Genomic DNA, 18,053 nt, shown 5'->3' with positions numbered 1-18,053 from the left:
TTACTGGCAAAATCTGGGGATTTCTTTTTTTTTTATTTCTTATTTTTTTCAGGTGGAAATATCAAAAAATGTCCTAGGCTACAAAAATTAATGGTTGTTTCGGTGGAGTGCGGGATATCACATAATGCCATGCTGGAACGTCCCCACCATTGGCTATATTTAATAGGAGTGGAAGCTCCCACTTCAACAAAAGAAAAACAAATATCTTGATGTGAAAAAGGGCACTGAGGAATTACATGTCTGTGTCTGTTTGGTAACATCATCTCTAATTAAAATGTGCTGATCATGAAACCAGTCTCCTAAAGAAGAAAAGGATGGCGTGTCCTATATGTGGGAATAAATCACACAGGTTTCCATAAGAAATAATAAATAATTAGCTCTGGGTTGAGTCCCCCGCGCTGAGTGCCGGTTACTGGAGGAGGAGCAGTGGCGTATTTTCCCCTCTCTTTCTTCCCTGAAATAAGCCCGCTCTGAGTCAACACCTTTCAGAACAGACTGTCAAGAGATTGTGTAAATGATAAGCCTGCGAGATGTGTGATTTTCCCATAACCCGCAGGCCATAAGTTTTGCATTTTTTTGGACAGTTTCATTTCGATATTAGTGGTTCTGAAAGCTGGTCGGGCTTTTAAGCGGCTGCAGTTTAACCACCCAGGAAGTAAAGAAGAAAGAAAAAAAAAATACTCAGCATACAGATGAGTTCACACAGCTGAAACTGGAGGCTGTCCACTGTAAAAAATCAAGAGTCAGAATCTCTTACAATATTATTTGGTATCATTATAATTTTTCATATGGTTTCAAAATTTCATTCACATGAATTAGGATATGAACTTTAACCTTGAGGTATAACATATATAGTAAACAAAGTATTTTTTAAATGTTTTTGTTAATAGACACACAAATAAAGCTATAAAAGCTATAAATCTATAGCTATCAATAGTGTTATTTTATTTTATTTTATTTTGTTTTGTTTTACACCTAGTAATGTGTTGTCCCAACGGGTAGAATAATTAATTCATGAATTAATTAACTGGGTTTTTGTACATTATACATGCTTTTTTATATAAAGCAAAACTATCTCTGTAAATACAGTAAATGTTAGCTTGGTGTTAAGTTTAAATGCTAGAAAAATATTCTCTCGGTTAAAAAAACGTAAATAAAGATTTGCCATCTTTTGCAGTGCAACAGCAGATTTTTTTTTTTTTTTTTTTTTTGTCTTAGTCATCGATTCATACCATAAACACATCGTCTATTACCGCTCGAGGCGTTGATTAACTGCTTGTACTTTCCTTTCCTTCGACAAAGTCGGTCAGTCGCACAACTCATTCTGACTGCACGGGACCGGGGAGGGAATCCCGGCAGCTGATTGGACAGTCAGGGTTTTCCCACGTCACAGGGGATCCTCGGTATAACTGAGAGGCGAGCCGGTCGCGTCGCTTCAATTCACATGTTTTTTAGTCGGGTCTGCACACTCTGAAGACGCCTCCGAAACGCAGTATGGTGAGTCTGCTGCTTTTTACACTTCGCTATTACAGTTGTTATTATCCAACAACTCTGACCTTCTACTTAAAAAAATAAAAAAAAAGTTTTGCTTTGTACAGAACACTGACCTGGACTCAGAGCAGGAGGAGTTCAATAGGCTTTTATATCAACTTGGACATCTTGTCCTGATAAACATGTTAGCTCCTCAGAGGTTTTTAAAGGCAGTTTAAATATTGATGATTTACCGAGGAACGTGCAAGCTGAGGTCGGGTAACCACGTGACAGCGCGGGGTATAGATAATCGACATCCTTTGTGGGTATGAGTCAAGTGTCACTTTGTGCCATTACAAACAAACTGAGCTCACTGCAGCACAGTATCTCCGTGGAGCACAATGACTACGTCAAGGCTGCAACACACTCTTTGAGTAATTGAATTGTTATTAGTAATGACTGATTAATCGTTTTCTGAGACAAAAGCAGAAATACTTGTAATATTCATTTATGCTGATATCTTTGGGAATTTGCATTGATGTCAAATGAAACTGCTGAACCTGTGGAAATATCTGTTTCTACACTGGGGTGTTATGTCAGAAGAAAAACTCATTTTAGGCCATCCTAATGTAAATACATCTCTGCTGGCGTACTTATTCTTACAATAGAAGAACCGTTTTTTTTTATTATTAGTATTATTAATTTCATATAAAACTTATAAGATAAGATAAGATAACCTTTATTAGTCCCACACGTGGGAAATTTGTTTTGTCACAGCAGGAAGTGGACAGTGCAAAAGTTATGAAGTAAAAATTAGAATACAATAAGAATAAATAAAGTACACAACTGTACAGAATAGAATAAAATAAAATACTATATACAGTAGAATAAAATAGAATAAAATATACAATAAGATAAAAATAGAATACAAATGCTATATACAACTGAGTAAGTCCTTATGTCCTTGACTTTTTCTTTTTTTGACAGTCTCTGCTTGAAAACTCAACGGCAAGGCTGCCTGTGGACCCATCAGAGTCAAATGACACTGACAAACACAGACAAGCCCACAGACTGTATCCATCTCTGCCAAATATAGACAGGTGAGACACATCACAGCAGCACTTATGTGAAAATTGGAGTCAGTTTTTATGGAGGAACGTGATGCAAATAATTTGTTTTTCAGGTATGAGTTTTGGTGCAATACTGGGGAAGAACTACACCCGTCTGTGAAGCTGGAAAACACACAGGTAACAAAAGAACAGAGAACCACCACCTTTTGATTGCCTGACCACAACTGAATGATGATATTCGTTGGGTTACTGGAAGCAGTGTGAAGCAAAACTTCCAAAAATGTGTAAAAGGAAGTTGGTAGAGGGAGTCGTGTTGCATAATTTCCCAGAGTCGCAGGCATTTGGCTGTTGATGGATTTACTGTGTGCCACATTTGAGTAGTTCCTGTTTTTCTCTCTTTTATGTGCCTCAGCTGCAAGGGTCCTCTCACAAAAGTGATGTCAACATGAAAACACAGATTCTTATCTTAGAAGAGCAAAAGAACGAGGTGAGTACTTCTCAGACTTTCTGTGTATCCATCCTACGACCCGCGTATGCACGTTTAAAGGTTCACAGTCTTTCTGTTTTTACTCAGCTTCTTTCTATTAATGAGAAATGGGCAAAAGAGTACCGAACCATGGTGCACTACTACAAAGAGAAGGTAAGAAAGGAGCAAGTTCACATCATTTAATGTTGTTTTTCAGCTCGTGTCGGTTTATTATCGCGCTTGTTTATCATTTAAGTGTTGTCTGCGTTCTGCACCCAATGTCCAGGTCGAGGAGTTAAAAGCATTACAGCAGTGTGATCGCTTTGAAGAGGAAGAAGGAAAGCACGTCACGTTAAACCGACTGAAGCTCAAGGTGATCAAAGGAAAAGAGAGCGCACAGGTAAATGCGCCGACCGCTCTTTGATAGATTAAGTCGTTTGATCTGAGCGCTAACGGTTCCCTCATGGGATGCTTTTTCACAGACGGAAGAGGGTGATGCCAGCTCTGAGAAGCTCGAAGCACAGAAAGAAGTAAAAGAGCTGCGAGCGCAGAACAGCGCCCTGACCCGCAAAGGGCAGCATCAACACGAGGAGATCAGACGACTGAACAAGGTGAGGCATCAGGCTTTCTCTGATATTCACTGATGAAAAGGAAGTCTCATTCTAACCCTCGCAGTAAAAACGCTCTAACAGTGGTTTCAATGTGTCTGTGCAGGCCTTAAAGGAGGCGCTTCAGGCTTCTCAGTCCCTTGGAGTGGACAATGAAACACTAGACATCTGGAAACATCAAGTGAGTGCTTTGTCTTCATGTGTGTGATGTTTTTCTTTGCATAAAGACTGAAAACAAAGGAAAAAGGTATTACTTGTCCGTGTCCAAAGGCAATCAAAAAACCTATAAAATTCACTCTGTAGTAGTCTGGCTAATAGCTGCTTTCAGCTGCCACTTTGCCACAAAGCAGGCACCCTGCATGTTTGATTTTTGGCAGCGTTTTACACCGGATCCCCTTCCTGACGCAACTCCAAAAGGGATTTGTGTCTTCAGCTCGAATCCACTCAGCTGCTTTTCACTTACTCACTTAAATGAATGTGTAAACCATATCTTATAAAATCCAAGGTTAAATGTAGTAAGGGGTGTATAAGACTTGCCCAAACTGTTGAGTTACCCCTAATGGACATCTGTTTTTATTTGTCTCACGTCCATATTTAGGCTGAAGTCTTTAAGGAAGACTTTCGGAAGGAGCGCAGAGACCGGGAGAAGCTTAAGGGCAAGTATCTGGAACTGGAGAAGAAGTATACCAAAGCTCACAACGAGCTGCATGTCCTCAGATCTCAGGTACCATTCGTAACCTTAGAAAATTCAGCATGTGAACTATAGGATTAGTGCTTGACTTTAATATGCTTTGTGTATATTCTTCCAGATGACATGGACTCGGCAACTGCACCCCGTGCTTAACTGCTCCTGTGCAAATCAAGCCAAATGTCCGAACTCGGAGGGCCACCAGGTTAGCCAGAACCACATGAAGCTGCAGAGGCGGTGCACTCTCGATAACAAGCAGTGAAGCTCAACCAACTCCTCTGACTTTTTGGGATATTGTTTAGGCGGACTTTCTGGAAGTTTTTCCCGGAGTATGAGCAGCCAGATCAGTGTTCATCGCCAGCAGAGTGAGGAAGTGAGCTCTGTTCCAGCTAACTCCTCTGCTGGTCCTGCTTGTAACAAGGCCACGGCATCAGTCTGGGTCCACTGAGAGACTTATGTGGGGCAAGGGAGGAACCTAATACACAAATATCGATGCATACGCTTACCAAGAGGAGAAAGGCAGCGAAGGGTAAAATGAAACTGTCAAGATAGGCTGATTGCACTTCGAGTGTGACACAGGTTTTATTGCACTGCCCAAACACTACTGACATCCACCATACTGATCAATGATGCAACAAAAATGTGGAAATTTCCTGTGTTTAGCACTTGTAAACACCCTGTGCTGCACTACGCTGTAGAAACCTCTTAAAAAACAGAGTCTTGCCCCAGTGATGGGACTAAAAAAGATCAAAACTATCACAGCTCTGTAAGGAGGCAAAGAAACTCGAGCTATGCTGTGATTATAAAGGCTGGTGTTTTTCTGACTTATATTACACTATGTTATGTCGGTCGTATGCAGGCGCTTTTACAACAGCGAGAATCAAGCCTGTAAGAGAAAGAAGTTAATATATAATATATAATATATACATTTATGTTGAGCAGAGTATTTATATATGTTTGGAAAAGTTTTTTTGCACATTTTTGTCTGTTTCTTATTTATTTGTCGTGAAAATAAACAACTATACGCTGTTTGTGTTTTAACATGTTCGTACGCACTTCATTCACTGAAATCACTTTTTCACAAGATCAGACAGACCAGATTGTCTAATTTAGGTAATGCACACTCAACTTTAACACACACTCCACTGGACTTTTTAAGGATTTCGGTTGCACGATACAGCGCACTGCAGTGAACTCATTTTCACGTTAAAGACACCAGTTTGAGGTGAATATGAGATATGTGACGTGGTGTGTTATCCACCCAGTGTCTCAGCAGAAATCAAGACTCATCAGATCAGGCAATGTTTTTTCCAGTCTTCTAATGTGCAGTTCTGGTGAGCCTGTGTGGGCAGCCTCGGTTTCCTGTTCTTAGCTGACAGCACCCAGTGTGGTCTTCTGCTTATTTGAGTTACCGTTGCCTTCCTATCAGCCCAAAGCAGTCTGGCCAATCACCTTTGACCTCTGACATCAAAGAGATATTTTTTTACCCCGAGATTTGCTGCTCACTGGATATTTTCTCTTTTTCAGACTGTAAACCCCAAAGACAGCAGCTCGTCTTGATCATGTCACTGACTTGCTGCCATGATATTGATTGATTAGATATTTGCTTTAATGGGCAGTTAAACGGGAATAAATAATAAAGTCTATATCTTTATATGGACTGGTTCTTATATAGTGCTTTTCTACTCTATCTGACCACTCAAAGCGCTTTATACAACTAATTCATTCACCCATTCACACAGGCACTTTTTTTATAAGCTATTAAGTGCTTCATACACATTCTCACTCTGATGGATGCATCAGAAAGCAACATGGGGTTAGTATCTTGATCAAGGATATTTGGCATGCAGACTGGAGCAGACTGGGATCAAACCACCAACCTTCCAGTTAGTAGCTGACCTGCTCTACCACCTGAGCTACAGTCTTTGACTGTAGCTGTGTTTGGTAAAGGATAAAGTTGAATATATAGCAGAATATAGTACACATGTGTATCTGTGAAGCACTTAATGTCTTAATGTTTTCAGCTCATCCGGCTGATGGACCGATTAGTTTGTTCTAGGGTGGGACCTCCCTGCATCTGTCTACAATTTACAAGAACCGCCACTCCTCCTACAGTATTAGTGAGATTTCAGTGAAACAAACACACTAACCACCTAATTCATCCAAACTGTGCTCAAGATCAAAGTCACATTCATAGTTTTACAGGTAACAACTTGTGAATCATGATGGAAGTTGAGCAAGACGAGCAACTAATTCATTGACAATCTGCTCACCTCTTAACAGGTAACATTACCTATTTGCATTATTGAATCAGATAAAGGAAACGTGATTTTCCCTATATTGCACCGATATGTTGAAAAGCTCAGTTGTTAAATTTCAGGAATCAAAACTGATTTTTTTCTGAGGCCTGACAAGCAAAATTTGTGTATTTCTCATTTCAATTTAAACTGGGCAGCTTCAGTGACAGACCTACAGTAACTAAGTTTTCAGTGTCACAGCACAAAGATGCAAGAGCAACAAGACGCCAACAACTTGCCTTTGCACTCACTCTTACGAGCCTCAGAGCTTCCTGTGTCGTTGCTGCAGTCATTCAGTCAAATTGGAAGTCATCTGCATGAGGAAAACTGAATATGAAGCCTACTCTGAGGAAACTGATTCCACTTATAGTTTCATTGCATATGTTAGTGCTGGTGTAGCAGACTGCTTTGTAGAAACCAACCTTGCTTGTTTGAAAGACATCTGAAAAAGATTCTGTAGTTGGAAACCTAAATCAAATTTAAAGCAGACCATCTAATTTACTTACGAGTCAAAGACACACTGATGCCTCCAGCAAACCAATGATTGATTCAAGAGACTATAATAAAAAATACTTGTGTTAAAAATAGTTATTTTTTTAAGTCACTTAATATTGTTCATAAGTATCAAGTATCAATGACGGCTCAGCACTGAGAATCAGCATACCTCTACTGACCTCTAGTGGTAACCAGCGCAACAAACAAAACCTCACTCTGCCTCACAATTCTCAGTTCCCTAAATAATGAGGAAATATGACTAAGCCGACCTCGGAGCCAGCAGAATCTCGATTACCTTATTTTAGTAATTTGTCCATTACGTTACATGTTTACATGTCCACTAACTGGAAGTCTGTCTCTGACTGTATCTGTACACATAAGCAGAGGGCAGTTCTGTGAAAGGATACTAAACATTTTTCCCTAAATGTTTTCTACTAGATATCCTATCCTCCGCAAAGCTTTCAAGTAAAGACTTTAAGAGAGCTGCAGGATCCTTCTATTTCTTTATTTACATGATGATAATTTACATCTGGCAGTGAGAAAAAAGCACAGCCTATGCTGGCGGAAAGATTTTTCATATGTAGCAAGTTCATCTTGAATTTCTGGGCTTTGTTTAGGTAATGTCTCACTGAGGCATGAAAAAAAAAAAAAAAAGATTTGGCAGCAAGTTCACCCAAGCCCTAGACTTCCACTTGCTAAAGGTCATCACTCAACAAATGATGCTTCTCTGCTGCACCGCCAGAAACCACAGAAAGAGCTGGCTGTACATCTGTAATAACAGCTGTACAGCCAGAGCCTTCAAAATGCTGGAAAGGTTTTTAGAAAGCAGGAACTACAGCAAAAAGGATCGATTTCTGGTAGGGGGGGAATGAAGGTTTTAACTTGAGGGGAAGTATGTTCTCTGGCTCTTGTCTGGCAGCTTATTTGCTGTAAATCAGGTACATACCTGAATTACACGTAAACATTGCTTGCAAAAGGCTTTTGATCGCTGAAATATCACTGCTTTGGATTCTCATAAACTCAAACAGTAACAACCAGCCACACTCAACAACATGGTATAACTGACTCATTAGAAACTACACTGCATTGAACCCAAAGATAAAGCCAATTAACCCGTGTGGATCTAGTTTTATACAACTCATTGTTGTAACTGATTTAAGGCAAATAAGCTCTCCTGCAAGAGCCAGAGAACATGTTCCCATTCCATTACAGGAATTTTTGTGAGATCTTTCCCCCTCAAGTGTTTAGAACACAAGGCCCCCACAAGTGGACAGACGGACAGGATGTGCAAATTCTCCTCCATCTGCTGCTTTTCACTCTCACTGCGCTGCAATGTCCTCACACACAAACAACAGCAGCTTCAGAGCTCTCTTAAAAGCCAAAGAAAACCAGCTTTTCTCAGTTGCACTGTGGTTGCACTGTGATCATAAAGTGATGGCCACAGTCGGCAACAACAGAGTAGATTTGAGATATTAGTATGAACAAGACGTTGACTGGGTATACCTAACAAATGTGTACAGGTTATAGACAGGTTTGGTTTATTCAGTTGAATTAAAACAGCACGCATGCTGTTTCTTTTAAGTCTTAAAGGGGAATAGCACGTTACACGCCCATATATGGCATTCTCAGATATTCTCAGTCACCTTAATGACTCATAAACATGCGCAGGCTGGGAGGGAGTGGATTTTTACATGAAATTTATTGGCACAGTTATAGCAGCAATGTGTTCTTGTTTATTTTCAACACTGATCCCATTCCTATTTTTCAGTAAAAGCCCCTCTCAGGAGCAAACGTGCTTTCCAAAAAAAAGTCAGTACTACTTTTGCAAAATGTAAACAAAAACATTGTGCATTGATTTGCTACGCATTTAAACTCCACATTGCAGTTAGACTGGTACAAAGACAACATGGTTCCTCCTGTCTGTGTTTAAACGTTAATGCTCCTTGCAGTTCATGGTTTCTGGATTCCTCTTGCTTAGATCTTAGATCTTGCTCCTCCTGCATAGATGGTTACCGTCCCTCATGTTTCCACATGTTCTGTGTGCTCTGGATGTTACCTTACCTGTCTGCCTCAGCATCCAGAACCTCTCCACTCCTCTTATTTATTTATTTTTGACCGCATGCACACAGCTAATTAGGTTCATTACCAAAAGAGCATCTTGGAGAGTCTTTCAGAAGTAAAGAGAGTTTTTAACCACTCGTAAAAAAGACTAGATAGAGATCTACTTGAACTGTTTAACAACAGCAGTAAGGAATATAAAAAAATGCAAAGAACTGGAGGATTTCATTATTGAGATTACATAACAGCCAACATGCCAGATTTCTGGATACTTTCTCTGGGCTAAAGAACTGAGGAACCATCCAGCAAAGTTTAAAAGGAGCTGGAATCCATGTGGGATGTCCAACTTAAGCTTTCTGTGGAGGCATCAGTAATGATATTCAAGAGAGGCCCAAACCACATCCTGCACATATTACAGCATGGCTCTGTGATTAAACTGAATGTCATCCTTGCACAATTAAACATACTTTCTATGATTTGCATTTTATTTACATTTTATTGTATCCCGGCCTTTTTGGAAACACTGTTTGCTTTACTCGTGACATTTAACTAACACAAATGCATGTGGCAAAATGCTAAATATAAGAGTTTGAGCTCAGTTGAAGTGATTGTCAGCGCAAATGCATAAAGTGCGTATGCACACAACACAAAGAAAGTGAAACTGACTATAGTCTAAATCACCAGATCTGCTTAGCTGCTGCTACATTCTCAGTGGTTTAGGATCAAGAGATACTTGTTGTTCAAGAATAGCTGTAGAAATTATTACAATGATTATGTTTCAGGGCCTAAAGGTGACAATGACTTAAAATAAAATAGATATTACAATACTTTTAAACTGTAACACAGCTGTACCCAGTGCTCAGTGTTGTAGCATGTTATTACATTGCAAACTGTGATGTTGGGGGGGGAGTAATACTGTACTTTTCTGCCTTTTTGTATAGATAAATATGTTAAATACATTCTGTGGAAGTATTTTCAAAGGATAGCATTAACAGCCATCAAGCGAATTTAAAAAGACAAATTCTGGCCAGTATTGCACGCCGGTTTTCAACTAGCTCTGACACATCAGCCGCTGAACTCTGCCAACACCATAGCAGGAATATTAGAACATCCACTTGTCAGAAGACCAGTCCAAGAACTCCCCGTCTCAGTAGAAAGCGGGGTTTGTGTGCTCGATGACGCAGCGCCGACAGTGGCGTCTGACGAACCGCAGAGCCTCCGGTGACACCTCGCAGTCCTGCACGTTGAGCAGCTGCAGCTCGCAGCAGTTGGCCGCCAGAGCTTTGAGTCCTCTGCCTGTTACACTTTCGCAGGCTCTGAGACTGACTCGCCTCAGGCCTTGGCAGTACATGGCTAGCTGCTCCAGCCCGCTGTCCGACACCAGCGGGCATTTACCGACATCCAGAGACTTGAGTCTGGGGCAGCTCCTGGCCAAGTGACTCAGGCCGTGATCCGTGAGCCCCTCGCAGCCCCTCGCATTCAAGTAGCGCAGTCTCGGGCAGTAGCGAGCCACATAGCGCATGCCTACATCTGTAATGCGGGTACAGTGGGCCACGCTTAAGTAGCGCAGGCAACCCTCTAGGCGGGCGACTTCCCGGAGGCCGAAATCCCCCACCAAGCGGCAGTCACTGAGGCTCAGCTCCCTCACTGAAGGGCAGTGGAGAGCCAAATGGCGCAAGGCTTCATCTGTTAGTCTGGTGCATCGCCGCAAATACAGATGAGTCAGGCGAGGGCAGTGGGAGGCGATAGTTCGCAAGCCCTCGTCCTCGAGGGAAAAGCAATCGGTCATGTCCAGGTAGTGGATGGAGATCTGCTGGCCGTGCAATGGAGACAGCTGGAGTGAGGCCTCTTGGGTTAGGCTGATGCATGTCACCTTGGAGCAGCCTGGAGGGAAAGGAAGCAGAGGTGATTTTTTTCCATTAAAGAGAGTCTCGCTGTTGATGTTGAAAGAACAGGTGTTAATGCAGAGCTCACATGTATGTATGCACATGGATTTTATGTTATAATGCAATCCAAGAGTAAGAAAAGAAGCATTTTCTCTCTGTCTATGTAAAAATGATTTTAAAAGTTCTTATCTCTTATTGTGGGACAGCAAGAAAGAAATTATAAACCAATTAAATTCTCTTATCAGGCCTCCTATTACCATCTGCTGCACTTTCAAGGCTATTTGTGTACAGCCTACAATGACAGAGGGAGGCGGTACAGTAGCCCAACACTGACTCTTAAAAGCTGATGTTAATTGAGTCGCCACTTGATGGCGCCAGAGTAAAAACCTGCTGTGTTAGATTACAGCCAATCAAGCAGAAGAATGAAAATGTGAGCGCAGACAAAGAAAACACAAGTGCGGTCGTTTTTAGAGACCAAAAAGGCCAATTCAATCAAAGTCTGGTGTCTTTAACACTTTGAAAAGGGCTTATTTTTCCTTTTACTACAAAGAGCTTCCTTCCTGCTGCTAATAGTGCAGACCTCGCTCTGCTCCAGTCAATGTTATTTGTGTCACTTCCTTAATGAAAGCAGCAGACCGCTCCTCTTACCCATGTTGAGGTAAGCTCTGCTTTCAGCTAAAGAAAGCCTTTCTTCTCCCACATGGGGACTTAAGGTTGGAAGAGCTTCTCCTGCTCCTCTAATGATTCTACCAGCTTTACAAGAAATCACTAAAAAAGGACTGAAAGGAGAAGTTCTTTGAGGCAAATCCACACATGTGCATGATGTCAAGTAGTGGCCACTCCTTAAGACTTAGAGCTTGCCCAAAGATTCTAATTAAAGTCAGATGGGGTTATTTGCTTTTTACTCAATATGACTTGTCTGTTTCTTTTTACCCGAGAGGTTTAGGTGTTCCAGGTTGGGACAGCGGGATACCACTTCAAACACGGCCTCATTAGAGATGTTATAACAGCCGGCAACCTCCAGGCGGCGTAGCTCGGGGCAGCACTGGGCCACCACGTGCAGCCCCCGGTCAGTGAGCCTCTTGCAGCCATTGACCACCACCGTCTCCAGGGTCAGACAAATGTTCGGGGTGTCTTGGCAGAGCCGGTGGGTGAGGACCCTGATGGCACGGTCGGCATGAAGCAGCTCTCCTGTTAGCTGGATAGTGCTCCACAGCCTGGGGTCCCAAGCCAAGTTGTACCAGCGGCGGCAAACGCGTGCGCAGCGGCACAGCTGGTTGGTCGAAAGGTGGGAGAAGATCTGCAGGAGGGTGTGGTCAGGGAGGAGATCGATGGGGGCGTAGTGGTGGGTTTTCGACTGTCTGGAGCGAGTGTGAGTGCCGGGCTGAGGGTGGATCACAGCGACCGTCTCAGCGGGGGCAGAAGATGAGGACGAGGAGTTGGTCTCGTGGCCGTTGCTGGAGAGAGCAGGTGAGGAGAGGGAGGAGGACTTGGAAGGCAGAATCAATCCCGGGCTCGGGGTGCTCAGTGTTCTTGTGCTGGAATCTAAACCTGAATAAAAACAATAAAACAAAACAAAATGAGACAGAATAATTCTTCTGTTTTGTTTTTTTTTAAGTTTTACTTTTAAATGAATCTTTTGGCTGTTTAAGCTAATATTTGAGCTGTTAGGTGGACCAACCAAAAAGGGATTTCCCCTTTGCGATACCGCCTTACAATAAGGGACTCAAATAATTGTATAGTTAATTGAAAGAGTCAACAACAAGCTGAAGTTAAGTTAATCAGTCCCTTTATAATCTCAATCCAGGACATTACAGTAGATAATTGTTCAAGTAAAGTTAATAAAAGTAATTAATTACACTTAGGAGACAAAAACTGAAGGCACTGGTATGTAATGTGTAACTACAAAGTAACTGTAAGTAAGTAACACAAAAAGAGTAGCTAATGTTAAAGAAATGAGAAGTTACTGTTTTGTGACGTTCAACTTTTGCAATTAATCAGGAATGACTCATGCAGAAAGTGGGGAGTCCTGTTGATTTACAGATAATTATGAAATAATGGCAACCTAATGACTCACAATTTCTGGAAGTCATTATCTTCTAAACGGGTAGGGAGTTATTGAGTTAGAACATTACTAATGAATGACTCATTAACTGGTTGTTCCTGCTTTGTTGGTGTGGCTGTTATGTTCTCAGGAGGTAGAGCGGGTCATTTACCAATCAAGAGGTCAGTGGTTTGATCCCTGGCTACTCCAGTCTGCATGTCCAAGTATTTTTGGGCCAAATGCTGAACCCCGAGTGTTTGTGTGAATGTTAGAGAAGGCGCTTAGGTATCAAAAAGATGTTAAAAAAAATGTAAAAAAGTAAATAAATATAAAATGCAAAATAAAATTTGAGAAAATAGAAAAAAAGCATGATTTGTTTTCAGTGTTTCCAGGTATTTCTGTCTGTGATAATGACGTGTTTCCAACGATTTCCAGTCTTCTTATCTGAAATTTGTGGGAGACACCTGATATCTTCTGTTTTCTCGTTTGTGTAACGCGTCGTGATATTTTTCAGTAACACAGTCATGTTACATTGCAGTTACAATTATGTCGTTACTTGTGCTAAAACCCATCTGTTATCTGCGTGTTTTCTTCTTGTGTGTGCACTTGCGCTACAATTATCTGATTTTAGTGGGCGAGAGGAGGAAAATTGTAGAGTCATACAGCGATACAGCTTCTGAGGCGTGGTGATATGGACATTATTTTTATCTGATGCATCGGATGCACTGAGGAGTGATAGTGGGGTCTGTCTCTTAGCCGTTTTTTATCTTTGTCTTGTTGTCGGCTTTGTGGTCATATGTGAAAAGTACGAGAACAATAATATGTGTGTCTTTAGGGGCGATCGTGGCTCAAGAGTTGGGAGTTCGCCTTGTAATCGGAAGGTTGCCGGTTCGAGCCCCGGCTTGGACAGTCTCGGTCGTTGTGTCCTTGGGCAAGACACCTCACCCGTTGCCTACTGGTGGTGGTCAGAGGGCCCGGTGGCGCCAGTGTCCGGCAGCCTCGCCTCTGTCAGTGCGCCCCAGGGTGGCTGTGGCTACAATGTAGCTTGCCATCACCAGTGTGTGAATGTGTGCGTGAATGGGTGGATGACTGGATATGTAAAGCGCTTTGGGGTCCTTAGGGACTAGTAAAGCGCTATATAAATACAGGCCATTTACCATTTTATTAGGAAAAGGATTTGTATCAGTGTGTGGTTCGGCAGACTAAAGGTTTATGTTGTTAACTGGTAAATATGTAAGGGGGCGTTTGAAGTATCATATTATGCACTAATGAGAAAGTAACAGTGTAACAAATTACTTTCTCTGGTGAGTAATTACGTGATGTACTGCATTACAATAACAAGTAATGTGTACTTCACTTTTCTTGAGTAACGATCCCAACGCTGCCTCACAATCTCTTGTTGAGACCTAATAATTCTACTGTAATCAGATTATGACATCGATTGAGGTTTTAAGGTCTCCGAATCTACTAGTCCTGGTTTGAAGAGTGCATTCAAGATATAATATATAAAGGTTGATTCTGTTCATCTGGGCGTAGCGTTTTCAGTTTTTCACAGTGATATTTGGTACAATCCAGACGTTTCTTCATTTTTTTTTCTAACACATGGCCTTCTGTTTTGTTCCCCAAACTCTCTAACTAACAGTAATGACATCTTCATGCTTTTATAGAGTCTCCCAAAAACCAAATAACACTTGATATAGTTCCAGTAGCACTAATGGCAGCCATTATACCTTCATATGTAAAGAAAAGGAATATCATTAGTACTGTATATGAAACCTTGCTTGATTAGAGGGAAGTGATGTACTGCATTCTACATTTGCTAGCTATTATCAGAATAAACAGAATAAGAATAAACAGATAAAAAGTTGGAAAAACTGGTCGAGAAACTTGGAATCCACAGTTACAGTACTACACAAGCTTTTATCATCAGTGAAGAGGCGTTTCCATGGATCCTATTATCAGGTTTTGGGATGTTTTTGGAAAAAAGTGTGTCACATTTATCTGCCAGGCGTTTGGGCAGCACACACAGTTCATCTTCATCAGATTAACTCTGCGGCTTCAAAGCAAAGCAGATGAGGAGTTTGGTGCCTGGTCTGACAATATATGGTTAGCCCTGTGTAAACACTGAGGCCCTGACAGATGTGCACTGATTGCTGCCGTGTCTGAAGATGCAGCTGTGAGAAGACGAGGCTGGATCCCATCACTCTAGCGTGAGACGACAGAATCCTTTGTCAGCCAGGGCGCTGAATCTGATTCCCGGGGTCGAACTGTCGCACTGGGACACTGAGCGCTCTCCTCTGATGAAGTCTGCAACCCTCCAATCTATTCTTTACAATCTTGAGGATTTTAGGTGGACTGATAGTCATCACTAAAAACATTCCAAGAAGTCACTAGTATGATGTCACCCACAGCTGTCCAACCATTAGTACTAATCTGATTGACCTAAAAAGTAACAGTATGTGGTGAAAAAGGCAAGCTAGAATGAATCGCGTCACAAAGATTGCTTCCCAATAATTTGTTTAAAAGACGATGTCTCAGTTTTGGACAAAGGTTGTTACTATAACAAGATGAGATTTTTTGCCTTTTAACAGCAGAAATCCACTTAAAGCTTTCTGGGCTGTTCAAATGTTCCTGCCTTTATCCATGCTTTTTCCTGTTTAGGGTAGAGTAAGCAAAAGCTACTGAGTAGCCAGTTGTTTACGATTTGTTTAGGTGTCAAGCCAGCTCTGATTTATGCTTCCATCAACATCAGAGCTTTTTGGGAGACTCTTTGATGAGCTTACCTCATGAAAATGAAGCACTTTAGTCTTAAGCGAGTCTAAAGAACGGTAAAAAATTGAATGTAGGCTTTTTTTCGATGTAGAAATTTCCCACCAGTGGGATAAAGAGAGAATTTCTTATCTTGCTAATATGCCATTTTTATTCCAATGAAATGTTTTTTTAAACATTTTTTCAGAAGTTCAGACATTTTACCTTTAGTTTATCTGCTTTGATGCAGCTGATTAATGGGTTGTAAATTTTCTAGGCTATAAACATTCAAACTTGTGAACCACCTGAATGCCCAAAAATTTGTAATTAATGACAAAGCAGAGGACGCAAGTGCATAGAATTCGGCACTATTTCTTCAGGAAGCAAATTCCAGCTGTCTCAACATTCATCCATCCATCCATCCTGGATCCTATCTCAGCACTTAGTGGGTGAGAGGTTACACCCTGAAGAGGTTGCCAGTATTTAGACAACACCGTGGAGCTAATTTCCTAAGATATGTGGTGACTGGTTATCTTACAAAAGCTACATTTGAATGAATTCTCTTTACAAACATTGGGCCCAAGAAGAAGAGCACAAATGTCCCCTTTTCTTCTACAAGAACTTTTCTAGGAGCCTTTTGTAGGAGCTCGTGAATTAGCAGTGTGTGGTTATAGACTCATACTTCTAACACCCAAACATTCATTAACTATTTTCTAAAGGGTCCGTCTACTACTGAGGTGGAGTCTCGTATTTCAAAATCCGAAACTACTGGTCCAAGACAAACTCTGAGTAACTGAGTTTATTTAAGAAAGCCCAGTATGTCTGTAAGATCAATATCAGGACCTCATTTATTAGTAATTCACATTATGGAGATTACTGAGCAGAATTATCAAAAGGTCAAAATAATACCAACAGTCATACAACACCCAATACGTCACAGACAGGCTCACAGCTATCTGCAGGATCTGAGACAATATTTTGGTCAAAAATAAACTTGCAAAGTCTGCAGGTAAGTGGTGAGGTCGTGACCTGTACGATTGTTGTACTTCAACAGACTATTGACAAAAAGGTGATTTCCATGTTAACACTGTCTGCAATCTACAATCTATATTTAAACTCCCAGTCGTGTGAACTGAACTATGTTGGTTAAAATGAAAGGGTAAGTCAATCATCTGCTTCTGCACAGTGTGTCAGCATGTGCAGTACATGACAAATAGACAGCATCCTGTCTGCCATGTGGATTTGTGCGCTGGGAGAGGTGGGCAGTGACACCGTCCTTACAGTCGTATTTCAGATGTAGATACCAGAGCTTCTGCTCAGTCTGCTTCCCATCTCACTTCTGATGACATCCACAGATTCATCCTCTGGGTAACATGTCCTCGAATCCTGCTTTTTAAACTGCCTCTTGTGTGCTTTAAAATTCTCATTCAAATCCAAATCCTGGCCAGATGAAGAGAATGCATCAAAACTTTTCACATGTTGGGCTTTTTTTTTTTTTTTGTATTCTTGTGGGATAGAGTCCACCTCATTTTGGTTATAATGCATCACATTCTTGTGGGTGGTCCATCTATGATTAAAATATGCAGGACTATTCTCTTGAGGACTTGTACCTTTTCTCGGCCAATAGATTTCTCCAATAACAATTCATTTTTTAGCTTAATGCAAAGGATTTAATGGTCTGACGTTGTTACAAACACCTCATCTATTTTGAATTTCACACAGCTGTCCAAATATGTGTCAACAATAGTAGTGCTGTACAACATTCCCACAATACCTAGTGACTGTTATTTTTTTTGCATAATTTGGCTGCAACCCCACACCATGCAGCACAAAACTCTATAAATGTGAAAATATGTTTAACTATCTTCCAAAAAAGTGAAGTTTCACTTAATAATGGGAATGAAAAATATCCTGATACTGCAGTAAATCTTGTGATGTGAAAAAAAATGTATATGTGCAAGTCTTGCGATGAAAACATCACAGCATCCAGGAGAAAATCAGATTTTCCATGAAGCTGTGTGCAGGCATTACATAGACACATTTTGTGAATCATTAGTTTTGATGGATGAATGAGGCACCGCTTTATTGTCCAAATCCTAGCTAATGCGATAGATTCAGCATGCAACTCATCTGCCACTGGCTAAGGAGCAACTTCCAAATTGCGTAATTACATGTGTCACTGATCAGAAGAGCACTCCAAGTCCAGGCTACACCCAACCCCTT

At 41.1% G+C, this 18,053-nt stretch overlaps 2 protein-coding genes across 2 annotated transcripts in view; one reads left to right on the top strand and one right to left on the bottom strand.

The window, feature by feature from the left end:
• The first annotated feature begins 1,371 nt into the window (after window positions 1-1,371).
• LOC146567169 (TNFAIP3-interacting protein 3-like) lies at window positions 1,372-5,313 on the top strand. Its single transcript, XM_085285945.1, has 10 exons — window positions 1,372-1,497; window positions 2,458-2,570; window positions 2,654-2,717; window positions 2,953-3,027; window positions 3,115-3,180; window positions 3,293-3,406; window positions 3,489-3,617; window positions 3,721-3,795; window positions 4,213-4,338; window positions 4,424-5,313. Exons 1-10 carry the CDS (start codon window positions 1,495-1,497, stop codon window positions 4,562-4,564), a joined length of 906 nt encoding a protein of 301 aa, XP_085142071.1. The 5' UTR covers window positions 1,372-1,494; the 3' UTR covers window positions 4,565-5,313.
• A 2,272-nt stretch (window positions 5,314-7,585) lies between these two features.
• Window positions 7,586-18,053, bottom strand: part of LOC146567168 (F-box/LRR-repeat protein 7) — a 29,266-nt gene continuing 18,798 nt past the window's right edge. Inside the window, exons 3-4 of the mRNA XM_085286830.1 lie at window positions 11,972-12,589; window positions 7,586-11,036 (exon numbers count right to left, since the gene is read on the bottom strand). Of these exons, the coding sequence (XP_085142956.1) occupies window positions 10,300-11,036; window positions 11,972-12,589 (1,355 nt within the window). The 3' untranslated portion in view covers window positions 7,586-10,299. The remainder of the gene's footprint in view (window positions 11,037-11,971; window positions 12,590-18,053) is intronic.

This window comes from Mchenga conophoros, linkage group LG9 (assembly GCF_057382185.1).
Source record: "Mchenga conophoros isolate Kocher_MC1m ecotype Shallow Benthic linkage group LG9, M_conophoros_male_GT1.1, whole genome shotgun sequence".
Classification (NCBI taxonomy): domain Eukaryota; kingdom Metazoa; phylum Chordata; class Actinopteri; order Cichliformes; family Cichlidae; genus Mchenga; species Mchenga conophoros.
This window is presented reverse-complemented; position numbering and strand designations above follow the sequence as displayed.